This window comes from Periplaneta americana, chromosome 11 (genome assembly GCF_040183065.1).
Source record: "Periplaneta americana isolate PAMFEO1 chromosome 11, P.americana_PAMFEO1_priV1, whole genome shotgun sequence".
Lineage (NCBI taxonomy): Eukaryota > Metazoa > Arthropoda > Insecta > Blattodea > Blattidae > Periplaneta > Periplaneta americana.
This window is the reverse complement of record NC_091127.1, coordinates 165,459,878-165,480,387: the sequence shown is the minus strand read 5'-3', so window position 1 is coordinate 165,480,387 and position 20,510 is coordinate 165,459,878. Positions and strand designations below refer to the sequence as shown.

Here is a 20,510-nt window from a genome sequence, read left to right as displayed (position 1 = left end):
AAGACTTTAGAAAACGAAGAGAATATGAGATATTAAAGTCACCTCTTATTTTCGAAAAACACTATATGATTCGACAGTTTAGTTTGACTAATATCTTCAAATCAATGCAAATATTTTAGAAAAACACTTCCACAACTACGATTTCAGACTTTCGATTCACACCATGTTAAATAAACTTCTACAACATCACTACTACATTGAATAATTATCCTGCAACATGAACAACAACAGAACATACGCCCATCATCTGATTAACTATAAACAGTTTAAACCCAACATATTGGCATAAACAATAACACCAAGATCTACAAAATATAGGCAGTTATAACAGGCCAGAACTTTATACTATGATATGGAAAAGTGAATACCTTGTAACAAAATATTGTAATTTGCAAATCCTCGCATGCATAGTAAAGCATTAAATAGAGTTAGCTCATCATTTTTATACTTTATCTTACTTTTAGCCTCATATCATTACATCGTTCATATTATCGTTCACATGTGATGATTTGCAAAGAATATACCCATGATAATATAAGTATATTTTAATTGTTGACAGTTGGGGTATCCACAATTCAACATTATAAAACTAATTCATATAATTTTTTAATAGGTTTTATCTTCATATGACAGTAAACATGTATTGTATGTGAATTGTGTAGATAACATTGAGAGTATTGATACTGTAAAATGACAGAGTGTATCTGATGATGTTGACATGGTCAACGAAAACGTTCATACATCACACAATTTATTATGTAAAGGTTAACACCTAACAAAATATATAAAGTAGTAAAGTCAACGACTGAAAAATTAAATTTCTAACATATTCACAGACTTTTCTGAAAATTACGCAAAATGAATTGCAAAAAATGCAAATATTACCAGTACTGCAAAAAATGTCCTAAATTAAATAGTCTACAATGGCTTGTTATAAGTTGTTCTTATGTGCCGCGACCATTAAAGACAAACAGCCTTACTAACCTTAACTGCATATTCTATTCGTGTTGCTCTGTGGATACATAATTTGCACACGGAATAGCTCCCTTCACCAATTGTGTTTTTCAGTTCGTATTCATCTGTTACCGAATTTGGCTTCACATACATCATCTGCAACACAAAACATTCTTCACTTTATCATTTTATATCATAACAGATAAATTATACATTAATTACAGTATCAGTACCTATTGCGCTTTGATGAACACAATGAACAAAATCAAAACCTCAATATGTGAGAAGCAATAGATGTTGAACTTGCGGGATTTTCCTTGAAAGTGGCAATTAATTACATTATTCTTATAGCAATTTGGCTGGGACTTAACGGATTATTCCTTAAAAAACGTGAACATTAAAACGGGGATTTTACTATATACTTTTCCATGCTGCGCGCAACTTAAAAGTAGCGACGTGTGAACAGGGTTCTCAGGGTTGCAGCCGCAGCATTTTTGATATCGGTTTTGTTGAAACTTTTGCTGCGGTTGCAACCAGTGTTACCATCCACATGTGTCAATAATACTTTTATTGTTTTAATGTTAAATGTGATGAAAATAAATTATTTGTAACAGTTATTAAATACACAACACAGTCTGAGCATAATTGGTGACGATATAATTCATTTTTTTAATTTTCCGTAGCGTAGTTCCAAACAGGAGGGTTGCCAACATTGATTACGTGAATATACTGTTGGTTATCATTTAAGTATATAGGCGTTTTTAAAAGCTTTATAGTAAAAATAATGTCAATTTCTGAATACTAGATACGACAGAAAAGCAAATAATAGATAAGGAAGCTTTCGCATGAGTTTCTTAATAATGCAAACATAACCACAAAATGTATATTGGGAAGTCAACACGGAGATGGAAACCTGCAGCATGACTACGGCTGCGAAAGTAGCGCCTTGCGTGTTTACAGACTCGCAACCTCCAGTTGCAACTTTTGCAGCACTCGGGTTGCGCAGCACGAAAAGTAGTGTGCAGCGCGCTACTTTTGGCTTACGTGTGAACACGACACGCAACTTTTGCAGCTGCAGTACAAAAGTAGCGCTGCAAAAGTAGCGACGTTTGACCGTACCTTAACGGGTAGAGTGGGACTGATCTGCATAGGTAAACATGCACAGACCTGTCTATATGCCAGCATACAACCACTTGCTGCCTGACAACAGATTTTGTTAGGTGGAGGTTGGAGTGCGACTGGTCTGCATAGGAACTTCATACACAGTTTCAGATTGTTTATAAATCAATTGATGGATTACATTTCAATATTCCTCAAGAGATTAAGCATATGTAAGCAACAAATACTGTACTACGGTACCTTAGATAAGGGATCCGTTTGTCTCTCTGTGGGTTGATTATTTGTCTGTTCTTCTAAAAGGCAAGGTGCAATAAAACTGAATCCTCGGAATAGTTCGTGAGCATTGGCACTAGGGGGAACACCAGGAGAATCTGTAAAAAGAAGCATAGCAACAAATGCATAAATTTCCAATCAAATCTAGTCACTTCAGAACATCATTTATATCATACTTAATAGTCTCCGATATGAAAGTAATGAAAATGAAGCCAGTCATTCTTGGAAATATCCATTTGACTTTATATTTCTTTTATTCTCAAAATATTGTACAAGTATGAAGAAGAGGTCCACAATAATGTTATAAATACCAATTTTTTTTTCTTAGTAAAACAACAGTAGAGACCATTCGTTATTTCGTGAAACCTACCTGCATGTCAGGGGAAGAAGAGGAATGAGAAACTTCCCTCCCTCACTGTACTTCTACTTGTAGCTAGAGAGCTCACTTACCCCACCATAAGGTTCTTACTACAGTGAAATGCCAGTATAACGAACTCGAAGGAATACTGTAATTATTTTCGTTATAGTGAAATTTCGTTAAACCAAAAATTGATTAAATTTGCCTACAAATTGCGTTCCATATTAAGGAATTACAGATACTGTACCTGGGTTAGGTTGTACTGTATATCCATATTATATTGCAACTTCAATAAGAATCGGTACTAGAATGATAATAAAATCATGCATATTCGACCTGTTTGAGATGGACAGGGCATGTAGCACGTATGGGCGAATCCAGAAATGCATATAGAATGTTAGTTGGGAGGCCAGAGAGAAAGAGACCTTTGAGTAGATCGAGAAATAGATGGGAGGATAATATTAAAATGTATTTGTGAGAAGTGGGATATGATGGTAGAGACTGGATTAATGTTGCTTAGTACAAGGACCGATGGCAGGCTTATGTGAGGGCGGCAATGAACCTGCGGGTTCCTTAAAAGCCAGTAAGTAAGTAAGTTTTTTTTTTTTAATCCAATGCCACCAGGTTGTCTTTTCGACATTTCTGGTCTTCTCTCCTGGCTGTGGCTTAGTTGCAACCCACTTCTGAGGTTGGGGCGCCTGGAAGGCGGAGTTACATTACCCTGATGATGTGATAGGATGATTATGATAATGTGGTGCCAGGAAAGATCTTAAATCTAAACTTAACCTAAATTCCAGACCATGGACGAACACAGGAATAATCCCCTTTAAGGAAAAATTCCTGTGCTCTAACCGGGAATCGAACCCGGGACCTCATGAACTATAGCCAGAAGCTCTGACCACTAGACCATGAGGCTGGTCGTAAGTAAGTATGCATATTCGACAACTGAATAATTATTCTAGTCTGGTGTTAACTCATTTATTTTACGATGAAAGAGTAATGGAACGGAGAAAAATTCTCTCCGGCGCCGGGATTTGAACCCGGGTTTTCAGCTCTACGTGCTGATGCTTTATCCGCTAAGCCACACCAGATACAACCCCGGCGTCGGACAGAATCGTCTCAGATTAAGCTCCAACTCTTGGGCATGGAAATATCATATGTACTTCGGTACATTAAAATAATATATATCATTTATTTTATTTTCTTTCAAATTTATTTTAAGTAATTTTTAATTGCTTATTACACCTAATTTCGTTAAAATAACATTTTTTTGTAGCGGGGTGAATTATTACATTAAACTGAATAGTTTGTTACTTATACGTTATTTAAAGTGAAAATTTTTTAATGTGTAAATTAATACTAAAATAAAAAATTATTTCGTTATTCTTAAAAGTTCGTAATTGTGGCATTCGTAATAGTGACATTTCACTGTACCTACATGTTATGGTGCATGCAAGCATTTCGTTTCACGAGATAACAAACAATCTAAGAGTGTAATTACTTATAAGTTAAAACTTATAACATCAAATATGTATAATATACCTGGAACTCAGCACTTACAGCTCGACCAAGTTAAGTCTGCAAGCCGAGAGGGGAAGTTGGAGGCAGTTCTGTGGGGAAAGGAGGCGGTAACGAGAGGAGACCAGTACAGTCTCATATGACAGCAAAGTTTTCCTACTGGGCTTCAGTTCATAGAGCGGTAACAATTTAAGACGCTTTGAAATAGACTGTACTTCTACTTCTGCTTGACAGTGAGGTTTGGCGTTCTGATTGGCAAGCGTGGGCGTAGGAGAGAAAGTTGCATGAGGGGGGAGACAGAGTAACTGTTGCCTGTATCTGAAGACAAGGACAAAATATGCGTGCGCTCCGTAGTGTATTTTAAACGATGTGCACACGTTGAAATCTGAGCATCAAGTGACCTATGTGGCAACTGTGTTTTGCCTCTACATTCCATCCCGATATCCCCACTCGCAGACTTGACTTGGACAAGCTGTAAATCTGAACATTAAATTTTTAAATTATAGAACTTCGTTCCCCCATCTGCCAACCCTTTCTCCACACAGAAGAAGCTATTTAAGATGAAGTTATGCTTATTTATTATTCTTTTTTGTGCCAGTAAGTAATTTGTATTAAAAAATTGGACATTATGATATCAGCAAATCAGTTCATATTTTACTTACTTACAAATGTCTTTTAAGAAACCCGGAGGTTCATTGCCGCCCTCACATAAGCCAGCCATCGCTCCCTATCCTGAGCAAGATTAATCCAGTCTCTACCATCATATCCCACCTTCATCAAATCCATTTCAATATTATCCTCCCATCTATGTCTCGGACTCCCCAAAGGTCTTTTCCCTTCAGGTCTTCCAACTAACACTCTATATACATTTCTGGATTCACCTATACGTGCTACATGCTCTGCCCATCTCAAATGTCTGGATTTCTTCTTCTTCTTCTTCTTCTTCTTCTTCTTCTTCTGCACTTCACGGTATAGGCAAAATGCCTGTTCCGTCCTCACAGCATATCTCTCCATCTCTTGTTTGGTCGTCCCACGTCCCTCCTTCCAATCGGTCGGTATTGATACAGTAATTTTGGTAGTCTCGAATTGCTCATCCTATCTACGTGATATAACCAATTATTACGGTAGCTTTCAATGTGTTCGTTTATAGAAACTGTCTGCAATTCTGTTCTAATTTCTTCATTTTTAACTTTGTCCATTAGTATGCAACCTTTGGTTCTCCTTAGAAAATACATTTCTGCACTTTGAATTTTTCTTTTTGTACTGTTCGAACTTACCCAGACTTCACTTCCATATAATAACGTTGGGACTGCCATTGTTTTGTAAAATTTCATTCTAGTTTCTTTTCTTGTTTTATTTCTTAATGTCTTATGGATGGTGCTACATATCATCTTAAATCTGGACAATTTAGTGTCTATGTCTTTTAAATTTCCTGAGTAGACACTCATTTCACAACCTGAATATTTATAATTGGACACCTGCTCCGAGGGTTCTTCATCAATTATAATTTTTGATCTTATTTGCATTTTTCCCAAGAAGGCCATTATTTTAGTCTTACTTTTAGAGATTTTAAAGTTATAGCTCTTTGCTATCTGATTTAATATATGGAGAGAGTATTGTAAGTCATTTTCGGTTTTCTGTATTAAAACCACGTCATCTGCATATAATAAAATATTTATTTTTCTTTCTCTGTTTATTTTTATGCCTGGGTTAATAATGAGTTTCCATTTTTGAATAATGTCATTCATATAAATATTAAAAAGGGTTGGCGACATGCTACACCCCTGTCTAACTCCTTTATTTACTATTATTTCTTCTGTTCTGTCATCCCCTATGTTAATGATTATTTTAGAATTTATATATATATTTTTCACTACATCTATTAAGTGTTGAGGGTATCCTTGTTCTTTCATTATAAACCATAACTTTTTTCTGTTTACTCGATCGAAAGCCTTTTCAAAGTCTATAAATGCGACATGAGTTTCGAGATTAAATTCCTTCCTCTTCTCAAACATCTGTTGCATGATAAACACATTATCAATTGTTCATTGGATTTAATGTTTTTAATTATAGGTGAATATAATGCGTGCAGTTCTGCATTGTGTAACTTACTCCATTCTCCTGTAACTTTCATCTTTTTCGAGAACAAACTGGATGTTAAATGCTTCTCAACCGAATAATAATATGCATTTCCCATATTTATTGTGTGTTTAATTTCCTCCTGAGTGTCATTCATATTTATTACTATTACTCCAAGGTAATTTCATTTTTCCACATTCTCAAAGGATAAATTTACAATTTTTATATTTCCAATCAGTTCGTATTTGAGGGATAAAACTTCTGTAACTTAAAATCGATTATCAAATTCTACATTTTACTTTTGTGTTACGGTTATAAACAGATTTTAATACATACATAACTTGTAACTATCTCATCTACTGTACAACACCATAATTTACTGACAAAGAAAATCCATATGGGGGCATAATAAGTAAAAAATTGCACTGGTGAAACGTAACTATTGCATTTCTGAGATTTTGATTTTCTTACCTTTGGGAGTTTTAGATGTGAACTCTTTGTCAAAATAAAAGGCATCATCAGCGCGACTCACAGCTGGTTTGAAAGGAGGCTGTATCTCCTTTTTCATGAGCTTATCCCAGTCTATGGTTGCAAAGAAGGAATGTGACTTAATTTCTTCAACGCCATCTGGACCTGTACAAGTATAAAATACAACTTACTTTTTTTAACATAACACACTAAAACTACGTTGAAATCGTAAAATGTGCCATCACATGCACTCAGCCAAATTAATAACACCACCAATAAAAATTCATATTTATTCTCTTATTATGTTTTTGTACATGTACGTAGATGTACATTTCTTACACAAAGGTATTCTTTAAACATTTAATAATAGTATTTTCAATATGCTTCGTTAGTGTTTTTCTCTTACAGTATAATAATCAATACTTTCGCGTCTGCGCACATTTCACAATTTACGAGATATTACACAAGGGCAGTTCCGCTTCCCAGTCAGATAAGAATAACATGATTACTTATGAATAATTTCAAGTTAGAAATATGGTCGAGCATAAAAAGTCGTATGAAACTTGCCTATAATGGTAATTAAGACGCTCGTATGAAAATTATGAAATTCGCTTGCGCTCATTTCATAAACATACTCGCGTCTTAATTACTACCATTATAGGCTCGTTGCATAATGTACTATTTTAATTTTAATACTTTGAAAAATAACTATTCAAGTTATTAATTATAATCATTTTCGTTGCAGTCGATGTAACTTTTCACTGAAGATGGAGAAACATTCTCCGAAACATTTCTGAATAACATTTTCGATAAACTTATAAGTGTTCACATAACTGTGATATATCTTCTTTAATGTATTTCATTTTCAGAATATTTCTTTGCACAATATCATCCTACACCATTACTTCGAAATTAAACATAATATTTACATAATTTTCATTTAGAGTAGATATATTCTTAAAGTATTAAATATCACAACAGCACAAAGTGTTATCAGAAACTGCTCAGTTACCTGCACCAAGCCTATTGGCTGGATTTCTTTTGAAGAGTGCCCGAAGTAGCGCTTGTGCCTCTGGAGATAGGAACTGAGGCATGCCAAGCTTTGCCTTCAAGATCTGCGTCATGGTCTCTTTCCGGTTTGGGCCTTGGAATGGTAGAGTGCCGGTCAGCATCTCATACTGAAATAACATAATTGCACCACTTCAACATTGCTAATAAAATCAGTAAAACACAGTAATATACAGGTTGTTTCTGTGGTTATGTTACGAACTTTCAGGGATGATGAAGAAGAGCAAAAGCATCAATTTGAGATAAAAAAAACGCTGTCTTTCAGTAAGTAACCACTATTACAATTTTAGTGATATGGAATGTCAAAGTATATAAAGTGGATGGCTTTGGTAAGATATTAACATTTTTAAATTCCTCAACTAGGCATTTCTTACTCAATTTAAATTTTCAGTGTATCACAGATATAATTCAATTTTATACACCCTCCATGTGAATATAATATGAAAAATAGTAACAGAATAACCTGAAAAAGAAAACTCTATTAGTTATTAACTTATTTTCCTTCTCTTCAATACGATTATATGGCTTTATTCATTCAATGTTTCCTGTCCAAGGACAGGTTCTTCATAATGCAAACCCAGAATTCTCCAAAATTCCCTCTTTCCCGCCTTCCTCTTAGTCTGCATATACTTACTTACTTACTGGCTTTTAAGGAACCCGGAGGTTCATTGCCGCCCTCACATAAGCCCGCCATTGGTCCGTGAGCAAGATTAATCCAGTCTCTATCATCATATCCCACCTCCCTCAAATACATTTTAATATTATCCTTCCATCTAAGTTTCGGCCTCCCCAAAGGTCTTTTTCCCTCCAGCCTCCCAACTAACACTCTATATCCATATCTGGATTCGCCCATACGTGCTACATGCCCTGCCCATCTCAAACGTCTGGATTTAATGTTCCTAATTATGTCAGGTGAAGAATACAATGCATGCAGTTCTGCGTTGTGTAACTTTCTCCATTCTCCTGTAACTTCATCCCTCTTAGCCTCAAATATTTTTCTAAGAACCTTATTCTCAAACACCCTTAATCTCTGTTCCTCTCTCAAAGTGAGAGTCCAAGTTTCACAACCATAAAGAACAACCGGTAATATAACTGTTTTATAAATTCTAACTTTCAGATTTTTTGACAGCAGACTGGATGATAAAAGCTTCTCAACCAAATAATAATAGGCATTTCCCATATTTATTCTGCATTTAATTTCCTCCCGAGTGTCATTTATATACAATCCATATATCTTAGCATTATCTATCATCTGATATCTTCTTCTGCCCAGAACTTTTTTCCCATTCTCCACTTCTTCCAGTGCATCCTTCAGTAGGCAGTTTCTCCTTAGCCAGTGACCCAACCAATTTCTTTTTCTCTGTCTTCTACTATCACCCCTTACTTCTTCAATAAATCCTCCAAGTAGATAAGGACCAGGGTTGGTGATAAAGGGCATCCTTACCGCACTTCTCTCCCTATTCCATTTCCCTCTGACATTTCTTCTCCCCTGATCAGTTTCAGCATTATTATTTCTTCACCTACTCTTTCCAGTACAGCTTCATTTGTGTCTGTCCATTTCACACGCTCCATTCTCCTCCACACTTACATTTGAAATGTTTCCAATCGTTTCTCTTCACTTTGTCGTAATGTCCATGTTTCTGCTCCATTCAATTCCACACGAAGCACTTCACTAGTCTCTTCATTAGTTCTTTTTGCTAAGATCCGCACAAAATACTCCTTTTCCTACTAAAAACTTCCTTTGCCATTGCTGTCCTTCCTTTTGACTTCTGGCAGCAGCTCATGTTACTACTCAATTACTCATAGCTAGAGTTGAGAATTACATTGAAATGCATGTTTTTACAGGAACATAGGACATAGCTCAAACTTAGGGCTTATCCATTTCATTACTTTTCGGTTCCAAATATGTATACTTTTTCCGTGCAAATTTTCATGTCTTGGGCTTTCTTGGGGATAAAAACATGCATAATGCATATTTAAGCCATTTTTAGCTTAATCACGCATATAATATACATTATATTCAGTTTAAATGCATGTTTTAATGGTTTTCAGTGGACACCTAAGTTTCTCGATTTTTATAACCCCCATTTTAGTTTCAGGAATCAGAACTGAAGAAGGAAAAGAAAAAAAAAACTAAATAAGAGAAAAAGATTCATTCAAGTTTGCACCCGTAACTTCTTGCAATATAGAGAGGTCATTCTCTGCCTACAAAAACATATTGACTGACAAGCGCAGGAACCTTACAGAAACCAATTGAGAAATGTTGTTAGTTGTTAACTGTGCAAAGAAAGTGAAGTGAAATAAGAAATTTGGAACAAAAGTTGTTTTCTAATGCCAGGCATTTGACAATAAAGTCATTTGACCTCTTGCACTCCAATATTTTTCAAAGATATTGTCATGGTTAGCCACTGACGCACAGATTTTGAGGTGTTCTGAATCCATTTCTTGGTTTGAGTTGCACAATGGGCAGTTAGGGGACTGATATATTCAAATTCTATGCAGATCCTTGGCCAAACAATCATGGCCTGTTGCAATCTAAATGCAGCTACAGACGATTTGCGTGGTAAATCGGGAATTAACTGTGGATTATGATGCAGAGAGTTCCATTTTTTCCCTTGAGATTGTGTTATCAAATTTTGTTTGTTGAAGTCTAAGTATGTAGATTTAATAAATCTCTTCACAGATTAATACGTAGATTTAGTAACAGGTCTGTAAGTAGCAGTGCTGCCCTTCTTTGCTAAAGCATCCGCATTCTCGTTTCCCAGGATTCCACAATGGGATGGTATCCATTGGAATACAATTCTTTTATTGAGTGATAATAATTGAGAGAGCATTTTAGTTATTTCTGCTGTTTGAGATGAAGGTGTGTGTTTAGAGACGATTGATAGAATAGCTGCTTTGGAGTCTGACAATATAACTGCATTTTTAAATTTATTGATGTGGCAGAGAAGATTCCTGAGACTTTCACTTATTGCAATGATTTCTCCATCAAAACTTGTTGTTCCATATCCAAGAGATCTATAAAGTGAGAAGAGACAGAGAACAAAAGTGAAAGTGCATATTTTAATGTATTTTTCGCTTGATCATGCATGCTTCATAGTTCGATAGTGCATGAATGCATGCATATTTTGGGATGATATAGTGCATGAAATTCTCGTTTCTACTCATAGCACACCCAAGTATTTGAAGCTGTTCACTTGTTCCACTATTTCATTTCAAATTCACACGTTTACCTTCATTTTTTCTCCAATTACCATGGTCTTCGTCTTGTTTGCATTTATCTTCATTCCATATTGTTTACAGCTGTGAATTAGCTATATCTGCATATCCCTTAATATCGTCTCCTCTTCTGCTAACGAAGTCATATCACCAGCAAATCTTATGCACTTTATTCTTCTTCCTCCTACCATCACCCCTTAGTTCTTCACTAAATCCTCCAAGTAGATATGGAACAGAGTAAAGGGCATCTTTGTCGTACCTCTCTCTCTATTCCATTTCTCCCTGACATTTCTTCTCCCCTGACTTTGACTTGTTGCTTTATACATACTAGGTTCAAAAAGTTCCCGGAATTTGCTAGCATCATAGAAACATCGTACCTTAAACACTATTCTACAGCATTTCCTTCAAAATAGTTGCCTTCCGCAACAACACACTTTTGCCAACGCGTGTAGAGTTCCTGGAAGCAGGCCTGGAAGCCATTTTGTGAAACCCGTCTTAGTGCTCTCGTCGCGTTTGCGATAACCTCTTCAGCATTGAATCTCCGTCCTTTCAGATGACTTTTCAGACGGGGAAACAGAAAGTAATCAGGTGGTGAGAGATCAGGAGAGTATGGTGAGTGATCCAAAGCAGTTATGTTGTGCCTGGCAAGAAAATTCTTTACAATAATTGCGCGATGAGCAGGTGCATTGTCATGCATAAGGAACCAGTTGTTTTCTACCCACTTTTCTGGACGTTTCCTTCTCACTGCGTCCCAGAGGCGACGGAGGGTTTCTACGTACAATTCTTTCGTTACAGTACGACCTTCTGGAATGAACTCATGGTGCATGAGACCCTGAGAGTCGAAGAAAACTTCCAAAATAACTTTGCTTTAAGTGTGCTTAAATGCGACAGGCTCATGTCAGTAGATTTACTGGCATATGAAAGAACTCCTGCGTGACAAAATTCCGGCACATCCGGCGATGCTGATATAACCTCTGCAGTTGCGAGCGTCGTAAAATAAAACATAACATTTAAAATAACTTTGCCTTTGGAAGTGTCCCTAGGAAATTTTTGCTTCCGAGGAGATGTTTTCGATTTCCACTCAGATGACTGTCGTTTAGGGACTGGGTCGTACAAGTAGCACCAGTTTCATTTTGTTTAAGAAATCACCATCTTCATCAGCCATACTGATCATGTCCCCAGCAAAACACAGAACTTGATGTTTGTACTTTGCTCTGTGGACATAATTACAAAATGCGACGAACAAACAAAACACTATGATAAACAAATGCCTACAACTCAAAACCAATAATTGCCATTATCAACAAACTTTAAGGAAATGACATCATGAATGTTACCAACAAAACAAATGTATAATATCCCTTGTTATATATTAATACGAAAAATGGTAGTAAAATTCCGGGAACTCTTTGAACCTAGTAGTATAAAGATTACTCATGGTCTCAATATATCTTAAATAAGAATTATAGAATTGAATTTATCAATTATTAACGCAGAACAAAAATTATACAGTAGAGTATCGATTTTACGAAAGAACTGGGGATAACTGATTTTTCGGATAACCGATCATTTACGAAAACAAATTGTGCCGGTGTCATAAGAGCAGTATGAAACAAAGAAACACTGATATTAAACACGTACAGTATATATTTTGTATCACACGTCTTACAAATAACACAGAAAACTGACTAGCCTATTTTGACAAGTTCAAAACAGCCATTAAAGTAGGCCTACAGTTTAGGAAAAGAAGTCCAAGTCCAAACTTTTTTTTTCTTGCTTCAGAACTGAGCCTAGTTGTTTTGCCGCTAAATTTTGCAAACAGGCTAGCGAAACTTCTACATGGTGCACGCACAAATTCAAATTTGCCAACTGGAACGCTTTTGGTTAACCGATGTTTTGGTTGATCGGTATTTGGATAATCAATGCTCTACTGTACATTATATTGGCTGAAATTACTATTTATTGCACACAGTAAGGTGTAAGTAATAAATCAATTTCGATTAATATGAACCATATAATTTTAATTACGCCGTGTCTCAAAGCTCAAGTCCATACTACACACTAGTGACTAGCAACTAGGTGACTTGTAAACTATACACTAGGGAGCTTTGGACATGTATGCATGAAACACGGCCTTCTTCACAGACTATTTTTCTAAAAACCATGACATCACGGTGCAGCACTGAAGTAAGAAGGCAGTGTCCTAATGCAGCTTCATTACGAATTATGTGGAAAAGATAAGGGCTTAATAATATTACAATAATGTTTACAACATTGTACAGAAGGTACTAACAATGTTAGTGTTCAAAGTTAACATATTATTCTACATTATATTTACATGATTTCACTTCCAAAGCATTTTCAGATTTCATAACCCCAATTGCTGATGAGGTATCCATGTTTGTTTGGTGAACAAGCAAGCATTTTCGTTTACTAGCTACTACGGACTTGATTGCTATGCACTATGTAGCTTTGGATCATGACTTCTGACGTCACATCCGGCTATTTAATCAACGATCTAGTTCACTTCAGCTGAAAATGTAGTTTTGAGACACGGCCTTAACTAATAGTAAGCTCTGTTAAAAATAAAAGTACGTCCTTCCTGTGGCTATGTGAATTATACATAGTACATGCTAGTGTTAAGTTTTCCTATAGGACTGGCATATATCCAACTATGGATTGTTAAATGCAAATTGTGCTTCATACATTAAACATCATAAGGCCTGTCCAGGTTAATTGCCAGATTTAATAGTGTCATTATCTAATGCAAGACTTTAAAATTTAATGTTTATTCACGATGCATTTGCCAGATCTAATTTGGAAGTCATTAAACACCTACTGCAAGCTATGAGCATATCTAATGACATGACGTGCATGGTATGAACATTTTATACACTTTTGTTTACAAAAAGAAAGATAACGGAAGTACGTCATACAAAAGAAAATCACAGAGAGTACTGGACATACCATGAGTACGCCCAGAGACCACCAGTCTGCAGCGAAGGAATGTCCCTTTCTGTTGACTACTTCTGGAGCCATATATTCTACAGTACCACAAAACGAGTAGGCTTTCTGGTCGTCCAGTGGTAACTTACTTAGCCCGAAGTCTGTTAGTGATATGTGACCATCAGCATCCAGAAGAATACTGCAATATACATACAATACATATTAATTACTTAAATATTATCGTTTTATATCATAACAGTAAATTTCACTATAATAAACAATGATTGCTGCAATATTACGGTATTAATTATGATATCATATAAAATAATTTTAAAAGTAGATGGTCCGAGATTTTTTAATTTTTGCATCATATCTTCGAGAACGGTTCTTGGTAATGATATTAGCAGATTCTTTCCCAGGCCCTCTCTATTGCTGCAGCCAACATGTACCAGTAGCTCCTAAATGCTGTATGTTTTTGTTTTTAGGACATGGTCCAATATTTCGCACCAAACTGAACAATGAAAGTATCAAGTCACACGTAATATATTTTTTTTGCACAGTTTATTTATTCATTAAAGACATCAGATCAAAGAATTTGAGTGACCCCAAGGGTCCTGAATACAATAAACATTTACAGTATAATGTGATTTGAAATATTAAAGGAAAAAAGAAAGTTAATTGTTGAAAGCAAATAATATAAGTGGATTAATTGAAATAGAGACGATGATGTAATACCGTATTTGAAGAGAATCCTTGATAATATTTATAAGGACAGACATTACATAATCAAAAGGAATGTGAAGTTTCTTAAGATAATTCCATGTGAATTTTGTGATTGAACCTCTACTGCCAAACAGCAGTACTCGATTTTTTTTGTACAGAAATATTTGAAAGGACAGCAATACTCTCATAGACTGAATAATACACAAGAGTTGAAGGGTAAGATTCAGCGTGAGGTTGGCAACACTGGTCCAGAGTGACAGGTTCCTTTCATGGTGAGTCACCAGCGAATAGGGATTATAAAGAATGGACACTTCGCGTCGGTACCTTTGATGTAGCCGGACTGATTTCAATGACCTTCAAGCCAGCTAGAGCGTGAGATTCTGCTTTCTCCCTAGAGTTGGCACTGACATCACACCAGCTAGCAGTCGACACAGCGGAAATATAACACATATAATTAATACATCTAGGTACATTATGTACTCAAATAAAATAAATTGGATCCATAAAATAATAAATCCGTCATTAATTGTAATGTCTAGACTCTAGAGTTCCTTTATAATGAGAGTTGAGACGTTGACCTCAACAACAATTGAAATATGTAATGATTTGATAGCGCTGAAAATGGAAAAACAAAACTCTTACGAGAAGTAAAACCATATCCCTATATTATATTATATATAAATATTAATCGAATTTGATACATAATTTTATAATGTATTATATTATTTTATAATATAATTTATTATATCTGAAATATAAAAAATTATTATTACAACTAGTTTATCACTGAGAAATAGGGAAAAGCTGTTAACTTGAATTTATTTGAAGCAAAGCGTTACTGGATTATGCAATAAGGTAGGCGATGTTTGGAACCTGTGTCTCAACTTTATTCTCAATTATTATCTTTGCATATGCTCGATTACACTAACCTCTAGCGCTTGAAAGTGGAACTAAACGCCGCCACACAGAGAAACAAAACACAGGAAAATTCGCTCAGTGTCCATTCTTTATAATCCCTATTCGCTGGAGTCACTGTGAGCAATTGTGGCAGTGCATTGAAACTGGGGAGTTCACCTAAAGAATTTCATTTTTCAAAATTAAATTCAATCATGTAAATAATGCAAATTCTGAAATTTAAAAATATGTTCAGTCATTTCAATACCGTTTTGATTCTATAAGATTTTGTTCAATTTTAATTGAATTGAAATAATATCCTGATTCCTGAGAAGATTACGGGGTTTAACATAAAGTTTTCTTAGTTTACATGAAAACACTTATTAAAATTGAATACATTTACTACATTTACATTACACATGCCACCATCATCTACAACAATATCTAGTTTATTTTGCACAACAATAACTTTCATAGTTTACATTCTGTTCAGTAACAGTAAATGAATTAATTACAATAAAATAATGACTTATTTTTCATTCCTAATTTTATAATGCCAGTAAATTTCTAACTAGTATTTTCTTACAAGGCGTGAAACACACAAAACGAGTTTATTTAACAAGTATGTTCCTGTATACTCCATATTTTTATACCCTGTTCTACGTACATTTTGTGCAACAAATGGACTTTTCCTCCAATGATGGCCATTAGAAGAAGATGACATACATTTTACAAATAAATGACAAGTAAATGAAAGATAAGATTAAATATTTAAAATAACCTCACTTTTCTGGTTTCAGGTCTCTGTAGATAATTCCTAAACTATGAATATGATCTAGTGCAAGAGCCAGCTCTGCTAGGTAGAACTTCACATCTTCTTCTGTGAACATTACCTGAAAGCATACAAAATAATGCAATATTTAAACCTGTTTCATACAAAGGAAAAGGAATATGGTATTGTGAATTCACATAGAATTCATATAATACAGTAATGAATTTTTAAACATTTCATTTATAAAGTATTGGTGATGTATATTAAATTTAATCAACATTCTCTCAAAATTATTATTTCTGTCAGCTTCTGACACATATGAATCTGAAATTTCACACACTGTTTATTGAATGGAGTGTAGCTGGAACAGAAGTATTATTTAGAGTTAAAATGTACAGTTTTCATGACTATAACATTATATTTACTTTCATGTGGTAGTTGGAAAATGTGAGGCCCTATAGCAGCTCACATACGTCTTAAGAGGCAACCAAAACCCACTGTAACAGTTTTTAATAATATGACAACATAATAAAAAAAAACTGAGCTGGAGACACAATTTATTACGATAGGTAGTATTTTATTTTTACTGTAGTTAATCAATATATTTATGACTGTTTAGTCTATACCAAGATTAATTTAAATAGTCATGCTTCTCAATCCCAGCTTCACAAATATTGTACTAGAAATAATCATTATATTATAATACCTACGGTCAGGTTGACAAAGACCAAGAAAAGGTTCAATGTTATTTCTTTAAATATGTTTAATAGACTGCCTAAGAATACCCACTCAGTTAGTTTATTTAGATTTAAAGTTGTTTTAAAAAAATGCCTTTTGGATAATCCTTTTTATCACATTAATGAATTTTTTGACAGGCATATGAACATGGAATTTTAATGTTTGTTTTTATTCACCATTGCCTATAATTACGATATTGTAATTCTGACAAATAAACATGATTGACTGATTGATTGATTAACGATCCTTTGAACCGCAGATATTATCCAATGTCGAAATTGAACGTGCGCGAGAAATGACCGACAAATTACGCCTGAAGTCCTCTTCTATAAGAGAATCGGTTCTTTTACGTGCTGTATGCTGGGATAGTACCTATTACAAGAGTCATAACTCCCTTCCCATAACATAACATAATTTCCTGTATCATCTTCTCACCTTCTGCGACAGACCGGCCATCTGTCCAGGAAATATTGCAACTGACTATGTGTGCTCCCCTCTAGCGAGAAGAAAGAACATTAGAGGCAAATGCTCGTTAAAAAAATCCATTATTTCAGCCAGTTTTCAACTAGTGAACCTCGGATAAAATGGCCAAAAATGGTAACAGCGTGACCACTACTTTATCAACGAAACAGAGAAATTTTAAGATTCCTTTTCCTTGTAACAATGTTTTCAAATATAAAACTTTTACACCTAATACCTCTATAAGCATACTTGATACCGTATGACTTATGTTCCCAATAACAAATAGCCTATATTTAAAAAATGAAGTGGTGAAATAGATGTACAGTGAGGGACAAAATAATTATTGTTGGGCTGGCTAAAATGTTTCAAGATATGTAGCGCAGCTCGTAGGAGGCTATAGTTTTAATTCCTCCTCAGCAAAGGTATGAAATATTTAAACAAAAAAGCGAAGTGAATAACTCATCATTATATGAACCAAAACCCGGCTCGGAGCATGTGCAGTGCGGCATTCTTTGTCTGAAAATACTCGACTCGTTCAACTTCACTATTATGTCCCTCATTGTACACTGGGCTGCAAAAGAAATGCCGATATGAAATTATATCATTTGCCGAGGACTTCAGCAAACATGGCGAGGTGGAAAGCTAGTTACCTCATATTCGTTTAAAAAAATGCATATAAATATGACTTTTATAACATGTTCATGTTATTATTTAATATGAATTGATTTTACACTATTCATATACTTTCATTTTACAACTTTTGAAAAACCTCTTTCGCTCTCCTCCCTACCCTCCTCCCTCTCCCACCCCCTCTCTCTCTCTCTCACTCACGAAAATAGTGAAAATGCAGTTTATATGGTATTCCACAGCCTTCCTCATTACCCACGGATGCTGTCATTGTTACAATCGATATATACGGCCAGTTACATTTCATATTGTATCAGGGGCGTATTTTGCGGGCTACCGGCGGTAGCCCAAGGAAATTACAAAAGAAAAAGTTTATAATATAACATAATGTAATAATTTTGTATTATTAGTTTTACCATAGTAATTAAAATTAAAGTAATTGTTAGATATATTTTGTGTAATAATAGGGTCAGCGGTAGCCCAAACCCTTTAACCAGTATACGCCCATGCATTGTATTAACAAAAAATGTATCAATTTTATTATATAATATATAAAATTTTATTATAAATACAGATACAGAACTGTTATTGAATGCAATACCTTCTATGTATCTCTATTACTATCGTTTCCTAAGCGAAGTTCTAACACGATATTTCAAATCGATAGCGACTTCGATTCAGCATTTCCGTTTTAAGTAGCAATGGTGGTGGTGGTGGTAGTAGTAGTAGTAGTAGTAGTAGTAGTAGTAGTAGTAGTAGTACTATGTACTCAAGTAACATACCTCCTGCGACAACCTTGAAAACAGATCTCCTCCTCTGAGGAAATCCAGTATGAGGTAGAGTTTGCCCTCCGTTTGAAAGGCATAATGTAACCTGACAATGAACGGATGTTGAACATCTACTAGGATATTGCGCTCTGTCTTTGTCCGCATGCGGTCTCGCACTGAAACATAAGAAGATTGTATGAAATATATAGCAAAATATAAGTAAAATAAATCTTTTATTAATTTTACAGTTATAAAAAGTGATACATACAAATCAAGACAGAGAGATAGAAAGAAGAGAAAAATCAGACTTCTGGTTAACGAGGTTATTCTTTTTTTTTTCACAACAAAAATGTTGTTGTTAGGCCTTGAAAGTTAGGATTCCCACAAGAAACTTGTTGCTAGGGAAACCATTCTTCATAACATAAAACTATCCTGAAATAGACCCATTACAGTGCACTTATTGTTACTTAGTTACCATTACAGTGCAGTTTTGCGAAGGCTTTGAAATAATATTGCTCTAAATTTTCAATGCAAGATATTATATTGTATTTGCAATTTAAAAAAATATAATCGTGCAAAAAATGTTGTACAATACACGTTCGTGAAGTGCATTACAAAATTACGGAAACTGAAAAACGAGCAGTGCGAGTTTTTCAAACTTTCCTCGATTTTGTAAAAAGCACTTCCCAACCTTCTATTGTAATATACGTGGTACAGTCATTAAGTTCTAATACTGAGCGCATAGTGGCGTTGTGGTGCACTATAGCGCATAGGTGGCGCCATGGTATGATACCTTGTCAGTTAGTCTCTCGACCCAACAAGAGACAGTTGAGTGCATGCACTGTAAGCAGAACTACGGTCTTTGTTGTGACGGTGATTTGAATGCGCGCGTCGGAATTCGAGTATGTTGCAGTTTGAGCAACGGGCAAACGTCACGTTCTGTCAGAAATTAGGCGAAACTGCTATAACCGATCATAACTGGAGACGAAACATGGTGTTTCCTTTACGATCCGCAACTGAAGCGACAATCCGCCACCTGGAAAACGCCATTATTTCCACGACAGAAAAATCCGCAACAAGACAGGTCAAAAGGCAAGGTGATGCTTTAACAGTTTTTTTTTTTTATTCAAATGGAATTGTTCACATAGAATTCATCCCACAAGGTGCAACTGTAGACAAGATCCTCTACAAAGAGATTCTAGGCCGTTTAAGCAATTCAATTCGTCGTAAGCGTCCTGAGCTTTGGCATAGGAAGAATTGGCTGTTGCTACACGACAACGCCCCTGCACATCGCTCCATCCTTGTCCAAGAGGAACTTGCAAGGCAACAGGTCGCTGTTTTGCTACACCCTCCGTACTCACCTGATCTCGCACCATGCGATTTTTTTCTCTTTCCCCTCATGAAATCAATCCTACGAGGGCGTAATTTTTATGCGGCCGAAAAGGTCATGACTGCCACAAGAGAAGCCGTACGGCATCTTCCTGCCAACATCTTTCAGCGGTGCTTCCAGTAGCTACACCAACGT

General features: G+C 35.4%; 1 protein-coding gene across 9 annotated transcripts in view; it reads right to left on the bottom strand.

Moving 5' to 3' along the window:
* The window catches only part of S6kII (Ribosomal protein S6 kinase II), a 998,109-nt gene that overhangs the window by 121,340 nt on the left and 856,259 nt on the right, over nucleotides 1-20,510 (bottom strand). For all 9 annotated transcript variants that reach the window (XM_069840437.1, XM_069840436.1, XM_069840442.1 and 6 more), the window contains 7 exons: nucleotides 19,001-19,161; nucleotides 16,406-16,512; nucleotides 14,024-14,201; nucleotides 7,782-7,947; nucleotides 6,773-6,934; nucleotides 2,314-2,444; nucleotides 985-1,110 (listed from right to left, as the gene is read on the bottom strand). In XM_069840437.1, coding sequence (XP_069696538.1) covers nucleotides 985-1,110; nucleotides 2,314-2,444; nucleotides 6,773-6,934; nucleotides 7,782-7,947; nucleotides 14,024-14,201; nucleotides 16,406-16,512; nucleotides 19,001-19,161 — 1,031 coding nt within the window. The remainder of the gene's footprint in view (nucleotides 1-984; nucleotides 1,111-2,313; nucleotides 2,445-6,772; nucleotides 6,935-7,781; nucleotides 7,948-14,023; nucleotides 14,202-16,405; nucleotides 16,513-19,000; nucleotides 19,162-20,510) is intronic.